At 41.4% G+C, this 20,421-nt stretch overlaps 1 protein-coding gene across 3 annotated transcripts in view; it reads left to right on the forward strand.

The window, feature by feature from the left end:
- The window catches only part of PTPRG (protein tyrosine phosphatase receptor type G), a 389,287-nt gene that overhangs the window by 268,823 nt on the left and 100,043 nt on the right, over window positions 1-20,421 (forward strand). For all 3 annotated transcript variants that reach the window (XM_068202110.1, XM_068202112.1, XM_068202111.1), the window contains one exon: window positions 12,878-12,944. In XM_068202110.1, the coding sequence (XP_068058211.1) occupies window positions 12,878-12,944 (67 nt within the window). The remainder of the gene's footprint in view (window positions 1-12,877; window positions 12,945-20,421) is intronic.

Here is a 20,421-nt window from a genome sequence, read left to right on the forward strand (position 1 = left end):
CCTTGCTACCTGGCAAACCTACTTTATCATATCTAGATCCTGTAAAAATATCTAACATAATTTGAAATGCTCTTGTGTGAAACATGATTAGACTGCATCAATTACTTTTCAAACATTTTTTTTCCCTCATCATTTTCTATTCTAAACTGTTAAAATCACACTGTTTTATATCCTCCTGCATTTCATGGGAGGCATGAACAGACAGACAGACAGCTCCCCATCTTGGGTGAACCAGTTTTATTAAGTACTCTCCCAAAGTGCATACCAGTCAAATTAAGCTTTAGGTTAACGTTTTGGAATGCTCTCCTCTTGCCAACTCATTACTGGTGATATGGCAAAGCAAACTGTTGCCTTCTGCTATTCCAGATATCTACAGAGATTTATTACATTTCAGATAATAAGCTTACCTTCCTAATAGCACACAGCCCACCCTGCCTTATGGCTTGACTTGCCTCTGTTCATAACTTCAGCAGAGAATTAAAGGCCAGAAGTAAAGCAGGCCCAGTAAACCTCTCTGGGTAGAGCTATTTGGGGGTCCCTCTGTTGTGGATGGGTACATCCATCATTTTGGAGTCTGAGCTCACTCATTAACTAGACCAGCTCTGCACTACCCCTCAGGCTGATACTGATCCCCCTCTATGGACAGATGGTGGTGGGAGAGGAAGGTGATGCCTGGGCGGGTGGCACCACCTCAGTGTGCTGCAGGGCCAGCTGGGCACTCAGGTTTAGAGAAACTTGGTTTGTGCATGCAGTACAGCTGGCTGCTACCACACCTGTCTAATAGAGCTGTTGAAAGACCGTCTAAATTCATGCTGAGCTGTGGAGATGACCTCTGTCAGCTGTTGTTGTGTCAGAAGCAATTTTTAAATGCTGCATTTGTGTCCTAAGTGCCCAGCCTATGTCTGCCTTTTAGAAAGTGCCCTCTTCCTTCCCTCACTACTGCTTGTATTGCATCTGAGACATATAACTGAGGCATACAGTGTCTTAACCCTAAAAATAGGAGATTTTTTAAATGCCTTTGTTATCATGCCATATATATTTGCTGCCCTCCTTAAAATCTGAGTGTAAAGAGATCTGCAAGTGCAGGTGCATCCTACCAGTGTGCTGGAAACCAGACTCCAGGGAACATGGGATGCTCCAGTATGAAGCTTTTGGGCTGTGGTGCTGCTCTGGAAAGCCTCTCATCCCCATAGCAGCCAGCAGTGCAGTGCTCCTGGTGTGCTTGTTCCAGCTGGGCTGGAATTCTGACTGTGTTGGGTCTCAGGCACTTTGGGCATGATTGGCTGTGCAGCCTGGCAGTGAAGATGTCCCTCGGTGCCAGCCCTCTGTGGATTGCCTTCACAGAGCTTGGCTCTTCAGCTCCCTCCATAACAATCAGGCTTTTGGCAGGGAAAAGCCTGATACAGGTTGTGGTGTCAGTTGCAGGTGGTTGTATGAGGGTGGTGACATCAAGAGACCATGCAGCCTGACAGATCTTAAGAAGAGAGATAAGAGACTTTCCTAGAGGTTGACACCAAAACTGGGGCTGTGGCAATGCATGAGCCAGGAGCCTGGATGGTCCAGCTGGCCTGCCACAGCTTTGGTGATCAGATCATAACCACTGTTCATGAGCTGTGGACATCCAGGAGTTACAGTGCTGGGTGTGAGAAGAAAGAAAAAAAAAATAAGGAAACACCTCAAATTAATAGCCAGGTTTTCTGGCAAAAAGATTCAGAGGGGAGGAGAGGAGATGGAAGAATCTTCCTGAGAGCATTCCTATGTACATTTACCTGCAGGAAGCATCTTCACTCTTCTGGGTCAGGCTAGACTTGTTCAAAGAGCACCTTTTGTTCTAACCCTGTTTTAAGTTTTGTTTTAAATCCTGTTCAGTTGTATTTTACTTCCTTCTCTCATAGCTTTCCCTGAGATTTTTAGATTTTGGCAATTTTGAACTTATACCCTGTGTAGGAGGACGGCTTCCTGACCAGAGACAGAGCTTGAAAATGCCCTCCATAGATAGGTCATGCTCCACAGGAGCACAGGAAAGCTGTAAGAAGCCCATGGAGCAGAGGCATGAAGGCTAGAGATTCCTGAGTTCTATGGCTTTAAGATTATCACTTACTCACAGTGATTGAATAGCATTCACTTTGCCACTGCTGAAATGTAGAACATCTTGAAACAAGCACACATGTCATGTTAGTTTTTGTATTTCTTTGTATTTCAAGAGGAAGAAACTGCTGCCACAAACTGAATGTTTGCCAGGCTTTTAATGCACTTGTGTTCTAAGTGCTGTTTTTCTGCACAAAATTTGCCCATTTGTTCTAAACATGAGCCATGATACTTGTTGAAATGTTTTTTTAAGGAGCCGAGTGAGTTGTTGGGTCATGCTAAGCAAGAGAAAAATAAACATCTTGACATATAATCCTCGCTGGTTTTGTCTAGTATTACACCAGGTGAAACAGAGGGGTTGAGCTGTTCTTCTGTTGCTGCAGGAACTTGAGCAGTTTAGAAGCAGCTGAGAAAAAAAAAAAGCAGGCCACATCCTGCCACTCTTAATTCAGTGGCTTGAAGAAGATTGAGATGGACTGCCTCATTTCTCTCACCTGCTTCTTGGAGTTCTGCTGCTGTGAGTGCCCAGGGACAGATCTGTGACTGGCTCTTGGTGCACCCACACTTCATTCCCACTGGCTCTGGAGCCCCTGGCTGTCCTGCAGCTGGTACCCTTGGCACCCTGTCTGCTGGCATCCAGGTTTCCCCTGGACAAGCCTACTCACCATCCTCAGCAGCCAAAGCCACTTCTTTCTCCTGTTTCCATGAAGAACATCTCAGGAGGTGGAAGAGCAGAGGAACTTCCTTGGAGAGGCAGAGGAAAAAGTGGGAGAGTTGTGGAAGGATGCTCAAGGAGGTATGTGGAACAGTTTGGGAAGGGAGGATGCTGTAACATTTGAGGAGACAGAAACAGCTCGCTGGGTGGAAAGAGACACTGAGGAGGATGTGGCAGGTGTGTGATGGAAGAGGGAGGCAGCTCAGACATGAAAGTGGAGTCAGAAGTGAGGAAACTGAGGATTAGTAGGTGCTTTCTGCCTTAGGTACTATGAGCACCAAGCTGCAAGTTCATAGCATTTTGAAAAGCTGCACACATCTGCAAGAACTATATGACACTGAAAATTTACAAAAAGATAAGTAAAGATGGAAGAACTTGCTTGAAAGAAAATTACAAATACAAGACTGTATTGTAGTTGTCCTATTGTGCTGGAAAGTATTAATGAACAGCACTGGTTTAACATTGGATCCTTGTACCACAGAGATGCTTGACCAGCCCATTAGAAATGGGCTGCTGCATTAGAAATGGGGAATTTCGTGTAGCAAAAAATGCTGCTGCAGTTTTGGGAGGCCAGTTTACACCAACCTCCTTAGAAATGAGGTAAAAGGAGCGGCAAACAAACTGTGTTGGAATTTAATGTTTCAAAGCATAAAATTAAGGAGGAAAAAAAAATCTGCCCTAAAATAATTTGTTTTCACTGGATTTCTAATTTAATTGTGAACTGAGGTGTGGTTGTCATTAGGGAAGTGACTGTGTAACTTAATTGACATTTCTGCATCCTCTGTGTTTGTGACTCATAGATGCTGGCTTGAGTCATCTGTACTGCCTGGCTGGAGGGAGCCCAGGGCTGTGCCAGGAGAGAAAAAAACTGGACTTTTCTTGTAGAGTGAATGAAAAATGTTGGGAAGCTGAGACTATTCCTTTTCTTTATTTTAAAGAAAAGATTGATGTGACCTCTCTCACCAAAATCCTTTGTGTAGGCAAGAAAAGAGGAAAAGGCTGGAAATCTCTGCTGCATCCTAGGCAAGCTTAGCTGGAGCAATTAAATTAGACCCCTGCAAAATGCTGGAGTTCCAGATGTCCATCTGAGCTGTTCCTTTTCAGCCTTTGCATTTTACCCAGGAAATTTTCCTGTTTAGCCAACAGACTTCATTGCTTTATTTGCATTAAAAAAAAAAAAAAAAAAAAAAAAAGCTGGAGATACTTTTTCTCACTTGCACAATTTTGTACCAAATTCAAGCCAGGAGCAGAAGAAAATGAGAGCTAACTTCCATTTGTGGTTTCACAGTTTTGAGTTTAGCCTCTCCAAATGTGTGAAGCTGTACATCAAGGAGTGGGTGTCGTAAGATGATCTGGCTGTAGTGCTTGTTACATTTTTTCATTACACCATTTCGTTTTCCTTCCTACTTAGGTCAAAATGGTTATTTTTACCTAAAAGCTGCTAATTGAGCAAATTGTGAAAACTCTTAAAAGAGACCCAACTCTTTTTTTTTTTTTTTTGGTCCCCTTTTTTTTTTTTAACTCAGAGGATGAGAACAGTTTATACCTGATGGCAGTTTTTATAAAATAGCCTCCATCCTGATAAAATGTTACCCCCTGGTGTGTCATTTTTCCAGCTGAACTGCTGGTAGGATTGAGAGATCTTGCACACTGCTGCTTAAATAAATAGACTACATGCTCTATGAAGAAATCATATTATTTTCTCAAAGGAGAACAAGTAGGCTCAGTGCACTGAAATTGCTTTAAATAAACTTGCAGCTACTGTAGCCCTTTTTTGCCCAGCTGCAGATGGTAAAGTCTATCAATCAATCTTTCCCAGCTTTGAGAAGCTGCCACTGAAGCTGCCTCTCTTCTTTGTTGCAATTACATTTTTGTCTTTTACAGAACTTTGTATCTGAGATATTCTATTGCTCTAATCAGATTGTGCTTTTGGGCTGAACATATCTTTTGTTTTTCCTTAGATATATGTGTATTAAGATCTTTCAGTTATTTGTTAATTGAATGTGCTATTCACTGGCACTAAATTAGCTGCATTTGTGCAAGAATACTTTGGGGAAATTAATTAATTTAGCAATGGAATAAGTCAAAGTTTGGGCAAAAGAGAGCCTTACAACAAGAAAGGAAAATACATTGTCTATTGTTTATTACCATGCTGCAGGTTGCAAATCTTGTGATAGTGAATGAAGGAAATGCTGTGGAGAGGGAGCTGCAGAGTTTTCCTCAGCCTGGTGCTCCAATCAGCCACTGCCAGCAGGTTACAATGCACAATCAATGTTCCTCTCTGCTAACAAAGGAACTCACTGTGCGCAAACACAGGGCACTCTGAGCTGAGTTATTAGGCACACTTAGCTCTTCCTCGGAGTTTCATGGTCTTGCTTTTTTTTTTAGGCAGTCTCTTGTGTCAGGACATTGCACCAACACACAGATTCTGGTCAATGTTCTTCTGTGGTAGCCACTGCTTTGCTCTTTCTGTGACCCTGGTATTTCAGCCAACCTGTGGTGTAGAAGTGACTATTTATGCTCCTTGTGTTTTCAAGCATCCCTACTGGACATAATGAAAGGGGAAGTTGCTGATCTATAACCTACTTTGTCCCATCCTAGTCCCAGAATGTCTGCAACTCAGGTGCAGAGGCAGCAAGTACAAAGTGATGCAGGGGCTCAGTTAAAGGCTCTGAGGAGCAGTGGTTGCAAACAGCTTCACTGCACTCAACCAAAGATGAGGGACAGCCAGAATACCTGACCCCAAAGTCAGTTCAGTAGCTTTTAAAACCATTGTGGACTTCAAAAAAGTAAAGGAAAAAGTGCAGCTTCCTCTTTGGCACTGCTAGTTAATACACCCTGCTAGTAGATATCCTCCAATGCTGTAGTGAAATATGAAGTTAATACATCACTAGCAAGCTTTCAGTCAGAATGATGTATTATTCAAAGTGGAATTAGCTAGAAGGATCAATGCACACCCATTACTCTATTTAAAATAATCATTGGAAGACTCATTAACTTTTTTTTCTCTTCTCTTGAAACAACATGGTGAATGAGACATTTAGGAACACCCCCTCCTCCAGCATATACACCTCTGTGACTTCAGTATATTTTCATTCATAGCAGAATTATTAATACCTGCAGGCTAAAACCCATATTTAACTCAATAGAGTTTGCCTTCAAATCCCTAAACCTGAAACCGGTTGCGTTAGGCAAAGACAAAATCAGCTGTAATGCACATTTTTTAAAAAAACCAAAGGTCATGGCAGTATCTGTGTGAAATAGTGTGTGTGCCACCTTAATGTTCAGTGTCATATCTTGCCTGGGTGCCTGTTATTCTCTCTGATTTTACACATGAGTAGAAAATTGAAGAATTAAGGGGGCTGTTTCCATTTCTTGTTTTCCCTTACAAATATATTCTGCAGGATACTTACTCTGGGCAGTCCATTCATTACACAGCAAATGCCTTCTCCCTCCCTGCTCACCTCTGTCAGGCTGCAGGCTTTTGGCCAGATTTGTCCTTTTGCATCAGCTCATATGGGAGATGTGCAATTATAGCTTATATGGGGGAGATGGAAGAAAATATCATCTGTGGAGGAGCAGGAATATATCATTCTTGGATCATTTGGTGCTTGCGAAGGTGAAAAACTTAGAGCACCAAATCTAGCTTATCATTATGTCGGGAGCTCTGTAGGCATTTTCTTGGCTTCATAGATAGCTCAGTGTGCTATTGTGTCAACCAGTATCCCTTCTCACCCATCCGTTCTCCTGGAAAACTCCAGATAAATATTTCCTGCTTTATTTCAAAGCAAAGCACATGTAAACTTTTCATATCTGTTCATCGCATTCCAGACCCAGCTGAAATCTTTCACTTCCTTTTATTCAGTAATGTTTAAGAAACTAGATATTTATCCACAATCAGATTTTACAATGTAGACTTCAAAAGGGAGGGAAGCAAGAGGTGGGACAATGGAGTTAGTGCAGAGCAGAAGGGTATGGACCACAAAGCCAGGATCCTTTCCAAGTTCTGCAGACTGATGCAGGTTAAAGCATCGTTGTTCAGAAGGATTAAGAGTAGGGCTGCCCAAGCTGATAGCTAGCCCTGAAATTATTTGGCCCTGAAGACATGGATTTGAAGAGTTTCAAAGGCAATATCCCTAGTGCTTTCCCTTTAGCAAGAAAAGAATGTTTCTTTTGATGGTGATTATCTTGGATTCTTTAAATCCTGTTGCTGTGATGTTAAAATACCTATTGTGTGGCACAGTGTTCACATTAATGGGATTCTTCTAATTTCTCTTCTAACCAACTGAAAATCAGGTCCTTTCCCGCAGAGACTGGGGACTGGCATCTGTCCAACATCACTGAGCTGATAGAAGAAAAAATTGTTTAACCATGTTGATTGTCCTGAAACCCTACAGGACAATTTAATCTCTGCAACCTAGTTAATTCATAATAGTTTTCTTTTTCTTCTTCGTTGTTTGTACAGAGTGCTTGGAGCTTAGGTTTTTGGCTGGTGAGTTGTACATCTTAACTGCAGGCTGTATGGGAGCTGAAGGCACACAGTTGGGGGAATATTACCCCTGACTTTCAGTGTTGTAATTGAAAGTAGAGTTTGACACATTGGCATCTTTCTGTGTCAGCCATTGTCAGTGGCTTCAGCTGCCACGGTTAAGTATGTAGTCATTCATCCTTGGCAGACAGCGTCCTTTGCAGCATGAGAGGATGGTCTCTGGATGTTAATGCTCAGCACTCTGGGAGCAGCTGGCTATATCGAATTCAAGGCATGCAGATTTTCTTGGCCATTTTACTTAGCAGATGGGTAAGGCTTGATAGATTGAAGATTTAGTTTCCGAGTCAAGGGCCAAATGTTGCAGTGGGAGAGAAAAGTAAATTATATCACTATTCAGAGGGGAAAGGCTCAGGTACTGTATCACAAAATTGTTGCCATTCATTTTCCTCTGCCTAGCACAAAATGCATGTCATTTCACCTTTCAATATAGCCGACTGTGGCATTCTCCTTCACTTTGAGATGCTTTGCAATACTGTCTGTGAGCCCATTTAATGAGCTTGAAAGCAGTCACAGCAAATTTATGACAGTTTAATGTCTAAATGCCAGATATTTTTTAAGGTGGAAATGAAAGAGAAATTTGTATTTTGTATCAACCCAAATAGGTGAGTTTTCTTCAGTTATTTTTTTCCCCACACCCTTTTCTTCTAACATATTTTTAAAAGGAAAGTGTATTCCCTACTCCTGATCTGTTCAAATGATTAATATTCACCTACTTCTCACAAGATAGTTGGTACCAGTGATCATTAGAGAGCTTTGTGGCGCTCCCTCCAGACCTCCTTGGCTGGTAGGAGGATAATCTGGGTTTCAGAGAGGCTGCCTGGAGCTTTGGGCAATGGGGGTGTATGGTCCTTTGGACATGGGTCTTGGAGTTAAGGTCTGATGTTGCTGTGTGACCTCTCTAACTGCCTCAGTAGGTATTTGGGGGTTTCCCTGCTTTTATTTGTTACTGTTTCTAAAATAAGCAGGGTAAGATCAGTATGTTTGCCTGAAATCTTTTTTTTTCAGCTTTATAGAATTATTTCCAGCAGAAAGACAGGTCATGGATTACTTACATGACTTTAGCATATGGCTTTAATTACACAGCATGTGGCATAAATTTTAACACTTTATTAGTCTGCTGAGTTTTGATAAATCAGGGTCTTCAGGAGGTTCTGAGTTTGTCCTATAAAATAATCAGATGAACAGAGCACTTTACATGAACAGCTTTTAGATGAACAGGCTGCTCTACAATGAGTGATAGAGAAGGTTGGTGTTTTTTAACTCCTGAGCACATGCTGAGCTCAGCACAGGGGTAGTACCTTGCCCAGTAAAGTCTGTTTTCACATGCTGTGGCTTGGTGGCTGGATTAGCATGGCCAGGGTGGCTGGATTAGCGTGGTCAGCCTGGCTGAGGTACTCTGGTCTGTCCTCTGCTCACATTCCTGCTCTGCTCAGTCACTGAAACGGTCCTCTTTGGAGTATTAATGTTATCCTGAGAAGGGGCTGAGCTCCCTAGCCTGCCTCCAAGGGTACAGCTGTAGAAGCAGCAGGACTTTCAAGCGCAGGGACAACACATTGTCCTGCTCAGAGGCGTTAACCCTGCTGTGAGTAGAGTTCATGGCTGATCAGCCTTGTTCACTGAAAAAGGAATAATTTCTCAGTCCCTGCATCGGAAGCAGGAGCTGTACGTAAATCTAACCTGTCTAGAGTATGATTTCCACCATGACTTCATGTGAAGAACATATCTGGTTTATGACCGCAGAATGTGGTCACTTGTGCCTTGCCGTTTCCCATATTGCAAATATTTGTCTTGTTCATTGCATTAGCATCAAGCCATTCTTGCTATTCAGAATGGCATGTGCACCAAGTATTGAAGTCACCCAAAGGGTACAATAAACAAGAGATTTTTTTTCTTCATGTCATGTTCATCCCTTATTTACCCTATGGTGAGAGCTCTGTTAGCACAGGAAACTGCTCAATGATATCTCTGTGTTTGTTTTTCCATTGTGCTTAGCATGATAGTTACCTATTTATTTCTGCTGAAGAGGATTACAGGCATTTTTCAATTATAAATGATGCACACAAGCATTATTTAATCTGTTTACTGCAGACCTATAGAGTGTTAGTCAGTTTTGAGCAAAAACATCTTGTACAGGAAGCAACATTTGTAGTAGTGGTACTGCAGGTATTTTAGGGCAATTTCAGGATGCTTTTCCATCTGTCTGTTAATACTCACTCTGCAGCATTGTAGGCTTGTGTTTGTGCCTGGAATTCCTGTGGCTTAAGGAATTTGTCATTCTCTGTGTTTCTTCTGGTAAGATCTTGAAGAAATAGGGGGGAAACTCACAGCTATTCACTCACAGGAAAAGGTTTGCCCAGCTTAGGCAGGCATGTGTTGGGTGAAGCCAAAGTGCCCAGACCCAGTTTCAGATATGTGATCTTTCTCTAAGGTACCAGCAGAAATGTGGAATGTAAGGTCAATCTGAATAATTCATTGCTGTTGTCCTTCAGGATATGTTCATAAGAGAGTAAAAAAATACATGTCTGGAACACATATAACAAAGAACGTTAAAAACAGTTTGTAGGAGGATATAAGCTCAAGCTTTGTGACATGGAATCATAAAGCAGGTCAGAGTGACACTTCTTATTCTGGAGATTTTTTTCCTTCTGGTTTTTTTTTTTTTCCCTTCCCTTCCTTTCTTTTAAATATCAGCTGTTATCAGAGACAGGATTCTTGTATGGGCAAATCTCTGATCTCAAACAGTGTGGTAGCTGCAGGCCAGTTAAACCAGAGACGTGCAGCAATGGGGATAGAACTTGACATTTTGGATTTCAGAAACCTGATTTCCTCTGTGAACATAGGCAGAAAAAGGATACAAAGAAGTGGAAAAAAAAGAGAGAGATGAAATTCAAGGTGGGTTTTTTGGGTTGTTTAAGAACTTGAAGAAGAAAAAGATGTAAGAAAACTTTTGTTCTGAAGTCTGAACCCTTCCACAAAATGAGAAAATTTTTGGTCACTTTTCTAATGGTCTTGCCAAGATCCAGAAACAGTTGTACTGAGGTGTGAGAGAACTGTGTTTGAATGTAAGGTAAGAGGAAGGAAAGCATCTGGAAGGAAAATAAAGCTATATCCCATGCAGGTCTGAACTGACATCTCTGCAAGTGGTACTTGTTTGAATATGATTTTTAAGGAAACATGAGATCCTGCTCCCCATACCCCTGAAGAAAACAAGATTACAGATGCATGAAGCATTTGCCTTCCAGCCTCCATAGCAATCCTGTGCTTGCTTTTGTGCTGTTGAAGAACACAGCACATTTGCAGAATGTGCTATCAAAGAGGCTGCATGGCTGGATCTATACAGCCACACCACCTCAGATTAAAGGGGCGCTGCCAGGGCTGAGGTTAAGGATTGATCTACTTTGACACAAAATCCCAAAAGGAAGAGTTCTAACCTTTATGATCCTTTCTGTCTATTTGCTTTTTTTCGAGCTGATTGCAGCTGTCACCAGAAATAAAACCAAAGTAAACAGAATAAAACTCTTTACCACTTATAGTTAGGCAGCAATAAATAAAACATTGTTTAAGTCCAGAGCGAGATTTTCTTATATTCTTGTACTTAAATGCTGGTACCATTTTAATGATTTTTTTTTTCAATGGTGTCCATGGTTAGAGAAATCTGGATAAATGGAAAAGATGCAGGAATGTGTCACACAACAGGCCCTGTATTTTTAGTGTTTCTTTTTGATTTGTCAGATGTCAGACAGAACCTACAAACTGGGTAATTGGGTCCACTGTCCTGTGATTATTATTTATACAGGATCCAAAGTGTACAGAGCACCCTTTTGGGCATATAAAAGTTCATGCTTCAAAGAGCTTGCAGCCTTCAGGGTAATGGTGTTATGTCCAGTAACATCTGAGCTGTATATATTTCAAAGCTGCTTTTGCTGCTTTGATAATTTTATTGCATTTCTTGCCCTAGATGATCATTGCAAGTTCTGGAGTACTGTGATGAGAGGATTTTCAATTTCCATTTACAACACCAAACCATTTTGTCTCTAGAGAAGTGCATGAGAATATGTCCTGAACACAGCAGAGTAGTTCATAGGGCAAATAAAGGGAAAAAGAAAAGTGGTTTGTTTTGGTTTATCTCAATGCAGTTGGCTGAGAAGATAATGAGATTTCTAAGATTCCTAATTAGTTATGGGGAGGAAGGACAAGATGAGAGGCGCTTGTGCTTGTGAAACTTGGGCAGTGGATTCCAATTTTCTTGTCAGGCTATTAAAATCTGTGATTTTAATACACATTTTTTGGATGTGCTGTGGTCAATGATGTCCTCCTCCTAAGAACAGCTCCAAGGTGGTTCTGCCCTTCATAGATTAGTGTGTTCCCTGCTGGGCACACACTGCTGGGCACACGGTCCTTTCTCAGGATTCTCTTCTTTTGTCTCCACTCCTTTCCAAATACATTCATACACAGCCATAATGTGATTAAACTCTGTTTTTCCTCATGACATTGAGGTCATCAGCAGGCAGTAAAATACAGGGCAGCTCTTTTGTATCTGATGTGATGCCCATTAGGAGCTGTCCATCCAGAAATTATCAGCACTGCTCATGTTCTGAAGCTGACTGGTGGGCAAAAGAAGGAAAAATGTACCCCATGAGTAAGACACATGGCAGTATTTATCTCCCAAAAGTAAATTGGTAAGTATCTTGAGTAGTGGAACATGTTCACAGAAATTGTGAGTTATTCCTACAATACCTCTGAAGAGGCAAAAGGTTAAAAAAAAATTGCATTATTGGTTGTGAATTCCTTGGCTGTGTGCAAGTAAGTGACTGAAATGATGGGTTTAATTTGGAAGTTGTGGAGCTCAACAGGGTTAATCCTTCCTGCTGCCTTTCCCTCCTCTCTCTGGTGGTGGATCTCACTGTCGTGGAGGACATGGGCAATTTCTGAGTGATAGTAGCAACGTTGCAGGTCTTGGTCTGGCAGTGCAGGCAATTACACTGTCAAAAATTGATTATTTTTTTTCTAGATCCTCTCACAGGGCTATTTTGCCTTTCCTTTGTCCAAGTGACACTAAATTAAATAAATTTAAAAATGTGAATAGCAATGAGATGCCAAGGCCAAACTCCATTAGGGCTGAAAGGGATCCAGCTTCACTGACTGCAGTGGCAGCACCAGATTTATGGCCATGTTGGTAAGGAATGAACTGGTCTGAGACGACTTCTGTTTACCACAGCAGTTCTCCTCCATGAAAGCAGGAGTAGATGGGGAAAAATCAGCTTTGTGTTTTTAGGTTTGCAGGGCTGATTATGCGGTTAACGTTTTAAAGAACGTAGAGGACAGTTTTTATTTTTATTTAACCTTCCTCACTTTATTTTGTGACACCATGTACCTTAGGCATTTGGTGAAGATCCATTGTAAATGTGAGAACTAAGCAGCTTGTTAGGTAACATCTTTTTTTTTCTCTTGTCAGAAGATTAAACTGAAACTGTTCTGCCTAATGCCAGAGTAGATATAACCAATCCTGTATCCTTTGCATGTAGGTCAGTCAGAGGGACAATTCAGCACTGGATCCCATTATCCATGGGTTGAAGGGCGTTGTACATCATGGTAAGTAGCTGCTTAAACTTTCTACTTGTTGGGAAGGGGAGAGGGGCAGAAATATTGTCCTTAAGGGATCAGGTCACCCCTGGAAGGACACAGTGAGCCCACACATTCCTCATTCACTGATGTTTAAGGGCATCACAGCCATTATTTGATAGGTAAAGATCAGAGTCATTTGTTACCTGAGAATGGTTTGGGGTGAACAGTAAACAATTTGTTTCTTTTCAGTCAGTGCTCCAGAATGCATAAGTTATCAATCACAACCTGCTGCAATCTATCATTCATATTAGAACTTCGAAGGCAGCCTGGATACTTCACTCTGTTATTTATCTTCTGTTTGCTCTAAAAATACACCTCTCTGAAGTTTCTATTTGTAAATAAATTATTTGTCTTTCAAATTTAGGGAACTGATAATGAAACAGAAAATTAACTATCTATGAAAATTAATTAAACTTTGCAGCAGATGAACATCTTTCTAATGCTGGCATAAATACGATCATTCAGCTGTTCTGATGCATATACCTATTATCCTTGAACTTACAGCAGGTAGTAAAATAAATATTAATATATTTTATACTTTTATAACCAATTTTTTACTTGGGAATTTTCCTGAAGCCTTACCACAGGTAATGCATCTTCAGCAATGACATCAAGATGCTCCGGTTCCCAAAGTACTCTTGTCAGGTTTTAAAATAATGATTTGTAAAGTTTTAATAATCTCATTGTAATTCAAAAGGCATCTGCTGGAATGGTGCTCAGTACAATAATAAATCTCTGTTCCATCTATAGTGCTGTGATAAAACATCTTTGTACCTTTTCTGAGGATTGTCTTTAGACATTAGCTAGTGCTGTAGAGCTTAACAGACATTTTTTTTTCTCTTGAGTGCAAACCTAAAACTAGTTGACAGTGTTAGATTAAAACAAATAGGATTTTGGATTAATTGTTCTCCTTTCAGAATCATTTAACTTTGCAACTGGGAAAGCAAATAAATCCAAAAACAGTGAAAAACGGGTTAAATGATAACATGCCATAAAGTCCTTCATTTAGAGAATTTTCCTTGTGTTTTGCTGCTTATAAATTGCAGTGTTCTGCTGTGAAATAAAAACAACACACTGAGCTGAAAAACTGGTGTGGTTTTCCACAAAAATAGAAGTTATTACCTCTTTGCTGCTGGATAACAAAACAGGCCAGCAAAAGCAAAGCTGGGATGCTTTGCTTTTGCTGCAAGGTTTTTTTCACTGTCTGTGTAATTTGACACTTGCAGCCAAGCTGCCATTTAACTGGACTGGGATCTCTTTTTTGAGTTTTGTTCTTTACCTGGTTTCTATTCCAAGACTCCAACCCCCTGCAAGCACGCAGTGTTTTGGCCACCTCATCAGGTTTTTCTGCTCCCTGTCGTGCTCCTCGCAGACAAAACAGTGGATAATCACACCAGTGTCTCCTAAGAGGATTCTTCCATTCCCAAAATTAATTGTTTGGGTAGGATGTGACTCGGTCCCCAGGCTGTGATTCCCTGACCACATAATGATCAGTCCATCTCTGTGCTGTCTTACCCACAGCAAAATCTGGGTGGATAAAAGGCGTTTATTTTTGTTTTGCACACAATGCACAGAAGTCTGCTAGTGTTTCAAGTAAAGGAAATCACTTGATATATTTCAATAGCTTGTTTCCTTTTCAAAACATTGAGGAAGAAAAAGAGGAAAATCATGCTTTCCTTCCTGTTTCAAAGGCCCTGATTAAAGGCCTTTTCTAAGGTTCTTTTGGTGGTTAAAGGAATTTCCTCCTGCAAAGCAGTTGTTGAAAGAGATCATTCTCTTCAACTTAAATATTGATAGAACACTTCAGTGAAGAATTCTTATATCTCTCTTTTAGTGTTATTATATAGAATAATAGTAAAGATGTGAGGGTTTTATTCCAGATTTTTAAGTTTCTTTTCTTGATGTGGTTTACTTACATCTTACATGAGCACATTTTTATGAATTTATCTGAAAAGCTTCTTCCTGCCTTCCATTTGCCTTGCATTCAACTGGGACCCTAAGGCAACATGGACTTCTTGGCTGAAGTACAGTGAAAAACTCTTGTGGCTTTTCAATAGAGTGGTTGGATCAAGCAGGAATCCAACAAAAGAAATCAAAATTGAAACCTTAAGTTTCTTTGCATTTTATAACATTTCCATTACCGTGTTGGTTTTGGGTGGTTGTCACAATACAGAGGCACATACGTATAATGTAAAATTAAGAATACTTACAGACGTTGAGGTTTTCTTGTCCCTCTCCCTCCATCTGGCAGAGCATGTTTCCTGGGTTGTGCTGAACACTCGCTGCTTCCTCGCACTCATTCAGTTCTCAGCATGGGAATGGCACACCCACACAAACCCTCATCATCCTCATTTTGTCATTCACTAGAAGGCCTGGCCCTGTGTGGGGACACCACTCTGTACAGGGCTCCCACACTGGCCTGTCCCCATAGTGGTGACAGATCTGGTAACACTCAGGTGAATACACAGATGATACTCATGAATGATGAGATGGTTTTTGAAAACATTTTTTGCATCCTTTTTCTTTTTTCTGTGATGTTCTTGTGTTCTTACATTGCCCTTCCTGGGGTATGCAAACATTTCCAAAGTCATAAGTACTTTCTGTAGAAGTGAAAGCAATTTTTGCTTGATATTTCATCAGGGATTTGATTTACTTACTAATTTGATGGAACATAAATAATTGTGCCCTTCACAGTGTCACCAGCTTAGTAACAATGATAGAGAAACATACACATAAAAATCAATACAGGCTTAGTTGCTACTTAGTTGATTTTGTTTCCTCATCTTCAGGCATAATTTTGTAGAATCTTAATGGCCACATTAAACTTAATTTTACATGAGCAACCATATAAAGTTTCTTAGCTGGAAGGGAAACCATGGTGTACCGAACTGCCAGATGATGTCTGGATCTATGGCAATGCTTTGGGGTTTGCCCCGTGTTCTTCCTGCTGAGCATCTGCCCTCCAAGAGCAGCCCAGGAGCGCTGAGAAGGTTCTTAGAGGAGCTGTCAAATGCTTGTTGCTGATTTTGAAATTGCTTTTGGTTTAGTGTTCTGCCAAGGATTTGTCACCCCTCCGGCAGCCAGGTGCCTGCTCTTGTCACTGCTGCTCTGCCTGCCCCAGGGCACGCACGGAGCCCAGCCAGGACTGACAGCTGGGAGTGGGCAGCCCTCCCTGGAGAAGGGATGGGGTACAAGCAGGTGGGATTTGGATTTTCTGGTGCTGACTTGCTCTTTCAGCTCTGACTGCTGGGGGTCTTTTTTAGCTCCTCTGCAAATGCTCTTCTCATCATGAAAGCTGCTGGGAAGGGTCTTCAGCACTGCTGGTGCTGGCGGGACGGATGATGCATGTTGTTCATGTTGAAGTTGGATCATAGGTAAAAAAGCCACTGGTGCCTGGCTGTGATTGCACACATGGGGCTGTCTTGCTGCTGCACATCTGACTCTTCTGCCCATTTTGCTGCCCAGGTGCTCAGCTGGGTGCAATGCCCTCAGCCCCTCTCTACTCCTCATCCTTTTTGTGATGCTGAGGATTGCAGGGCAGGAAGGAGCTGCTCTCATGCAAGGGCTGAGGAGGCTGCTGAGGCCTCAGAGGGAGTGATTGTGCCCTTGTGGGAATAGGGGGCTGAAATACCAGGTTATGTGTTATACAGTTGATTTGCATTAAAATGGCTATGAAAGCTTTTGCCTGCACACGTTCCAGCAAGGTCTCAGAGGAGCACCTGGCAGGATGGAGCTATTGCACAGAAACACTGCTTTTCCCACCTTTGCTGTCTTTGGTTTGCCCTTTTTAGTACTGTTTTGTATGTAAGCCTCTTAGAGAAGCCTTTTCCTTGTTTTTACTGGCTGCCTGGAAGGCATTAAAATGAGCCTTCTTCCCTGATGTCAGTCCTGGGGGGGCACCCAGTGCTGGAGGCTGTGTGACATTCACCTTTTCCCAGCCTGGCATGGCTGTTCTGCCAGTCCTGTTTTACTGTGCAGGCAGAGTGTTGTCAGAGGGGACGGCAGCCCGCACTACCCCAGGCCTCTGGAAAAGATTTCAGGGTCATGGAAACCATGTTTTTGTCACTCTGTCCTGTTCTGTATGGCTGTCATCAAAAATCTACACTGATCAGCAGAAAATTATTATTAGAGCACAAATAAATTACCACAGCAGAAAAGGCTCAATGTCACAAAAATGGGGCTTTTATTACCTTCCTTGTCAAAAGTGAGCTCTGAAAATCAAAGTGCTACCAGATCAAAAGCTTAGGTACAAAGTGAATCAATGGCATCTGTTGCTTGTTTGTGAACATGAGGTGGGGTGAGGGGAGGAGAGGAACCTTGGTTTATTTAAAAGGAAGGTTGGAAAAACTCTTAAAAAGCTGTAACTGGAATCCAGCATGGAGCAGAGTATAGTCTTGGATCTCCCTTGAGATGGGCCAGAGGTGGGCAGGCAAGGGATTATAAAATTTCTGGTCATACTGGAGAGAACTTACCAAAATACAGTGGAAACAACTGCTTTAATAATGAAAAAGGATAAAGAATAAATATGTTGCACATCTCTCCAGTTGTCCTAGGTGAAAAATCAGTGAACAACCTGTTAAAACAGATCAGCACTAAAAAAGAAGCAATCTAGACAGTGTTAGTTACCCTGTGGATCTGTCACACCAGAATGCATAATAAGAAGAAAACACCATTAGCACCATGACACGTTTTTTCTTTTGTTTTGAACTTCAACCATAACACCACCTGACAAGCTGTTTGCCTTCTGCACCAAATATCATGGGGTTGTAGAGAAGGGTGGGGGAGAGGGGTGAAGGTGAGATGTGATACCGTGGGACCTCATCTTTGAAAGTAAAACTTTGAAGAAGGCAGCAGCTCAATTTGGAACAAGGAAGGACCATCAAAGGGAGAGCAATACCGCGCTTTAAGCTGAGAAGGAAATGTGGAGGAGCATTTTTTTTTTTTCCTCAGGGATGAGCTGGATATATTCTTTTGTTTTCTGATCTGTTCTTGTGTTCACAGGCCCTGTGAGTAGCCCTGTGAAAGGGGCCAGGACACGATTGCTGTGGAGGAAAGGGGAGGAGGAGGGAAGTGGGAAATGAAGATGAGAGCAGAGGTGATAAGTTCACACCTTTATATAGGGCAGCTCTGTGCATAGCTGCAGGGGTCTGTATCATTTAAAGGAATAAATGGTGGAAGTGTTGGAAATCTCTGGTCCTTCACCTGTCTGCTCTGCAGAAAGCAGTGCTGGTCACGGCTGAGTAAAGACCAGCAAGCTGACAGAGAATTAAGAATTGCACAGAAAAACTAACTCAAACTAGCAAAAAAGATTGCACATGTAAAAGTTAAGAATTAAAGCTGATGCTGAATGTGAACAAATCATCTGCAGGGAGTAGGAGATGGGTGCCATGCTGGTGGGTTTTGGGGATATTTGCTGAGAAATGAGGGGTAGAAAAGGCTGAGAACATGTGGTTTTGCTCTGGCTCTGCAGGAGCAGATGTGAACAATCCCTGCTACTCTGGGCATTTCTGCTTCACTTCAGCCTCTGCCAGGGTCCAGTTTTTGCCAGGGATCCTCCTCTCTGCTAAACCTTGTCATAGTTTCTTTTTCCTCTTATTGCTGGTGCCTATTCTGTATTTCTTAGTTTCCTTGCCTGTCCAGCCTCATGTACCTCTGCCTCAGGTCGGGTTTTGGGAAACCTGGAGAAGTCTTATCCCAGTCTAGAATGCCAACAGCTGCTCTGCATCAGCACTACCTAAGCATGAAAGGTTCAGAATAACATTTTCCTTCTTTAAAGGAAAATGTTATGACCTCTTCTCTGCAGCTAAACCTTTTCCTCCTAAGCTGTTTTAAGAAAGGGAGAGAGAAAAATTAAGCCTGAGACCAACACGTGGCATGGAAATGGTTTTTTGTGAATAAGAGACTTGCCTTTTTTATTCCTTCCTCCTGGCTTTTTGTACCTCTCACTGGTTGTCTCAGATTAAATTAGTCTGCAGGACTGTGTTATTATCTCACTCCCCTCCTCCCTGCTATGCTGTGCTTTCTGTGTCCTTACAGCTCCTTACATTGCTCAGCAGAGGCTCTTTAAAAAAAAAAAAATTAAATAAAAGTGGGAAAAATAATTGCACAATAAATGACAAGAATTACCCTGAGTACAGAGAACTGTCAGATACTGCTCTTCCTGCAGGATTTACTCAGCAAGCAGTCATCTGATGATCCTTTCAGTTAAAGTAATATATAACATTTGTAATCTCATCTTTAAAATCACCCCCACGAATCTGGTCCTTGGCTGTGCTTTGCTGCCTGCTTTATCTGGGAAGTTCTGGCTCAGTGGGTGTGCAACATGGTGTCCTTTTGATTATTTTTGTGTGTTTGCTTTTTAAAAGTTTGAATGCAGAAGCTTTAGAATGTCTTGGCTCATTGTGAAAATGAAATTGGCAATAACATTGTTTAATAAATTTGGGAGACTTTCAAAGCTCTTCATATTGGTATTGCAGATTTCAGTTATTCAAAGTGTAGCTGGGTACCTATCAGGCACTGCACATACGTTAATTTTGGAAATAAGCTCATTTTAAGATATTGTTTTCAATGCAGCCAAGTTCCTGTTTTCTTACAGAAAATCATGATGAAAGTCCCAAAGCATTCCATGAGATATAAATGGACTTGGCATATCGTTATTTTCTTGTGATGTCCAATCCAAGTTCCTGTTGGATTTAAAAGAGTTTTGATCACAGATAGTTGTGTGCTGTTTACCTGCATATCTCAAGAAGCCTTTTACTCTAGTGATTTGGTTAAAATTCAGGTCTATCTTTTTCCACTGATTTACAGACTGTATTTTTAGCAAGCCAGTCCTCAAAGGCAAAATGTTCAACTGATGGCTTTTTCAAAATAATATTTGTTGGCACCAGCTTGTGAAAACTGCAGTAGTTGGTAGAGATTCACTGCTGGTATCTGATTTAAGATCTGATTTTTTCCTCTGCTCAGTAAACTATTGTGCACAATTTAGTATTAGTCCAGACCTAGTGGTGATGACTTGACAAAAAGTGTAAATAGATCAGGCTTTTAGCATGTCTCCAGTTGCTCTGCCTTTGGGTCAGGTTGTGCAGAAAATGGCCCTTTGTCTCATGCAAAATGTTGGGGAGATTTCTCAGCCCAAACAAAGAATGACTTTTCACGTTGCTGTTGTGAGACACAGACCAAGAGGCAGATGTGAATGTTGTGTCAGAAAGTCAAACATGTTACCAGCTGGCTCAGATAATTGTTTTTTGTGAATGTAAGAGTTGAAATACAATATTGTCCTTTCATACTGTGGAACACTTAGTATTTTAAATGCCACATTCATTGTCTTAATGGTCAACAATGAATCTGTGGTGCTTGCTGTTTTTACCTTTGAGGTGTTAGAGTGAACCTGTTTTTCCAAGCATTGGTGCTGTAAACAAAGCATTGCTGTTTGTTACCTGTGGGT

The sequence above is a fragment of the Anomalospiza imberbis genome, chromosome 11 (assembly GCF_031753505.1).
Source record: "Anomalospiza imberbis isolate Cuckoo-Finch-1a 21T00152 chromosome 11, ASM3175350v1, whole genome shotgun sequence".
Lineage (NCBI taxonomy): Eukaryota > Metazoa > Chordata > Aves > Passeriformes > Viduidae > Anomalospiza > Anomalospiza imberbis.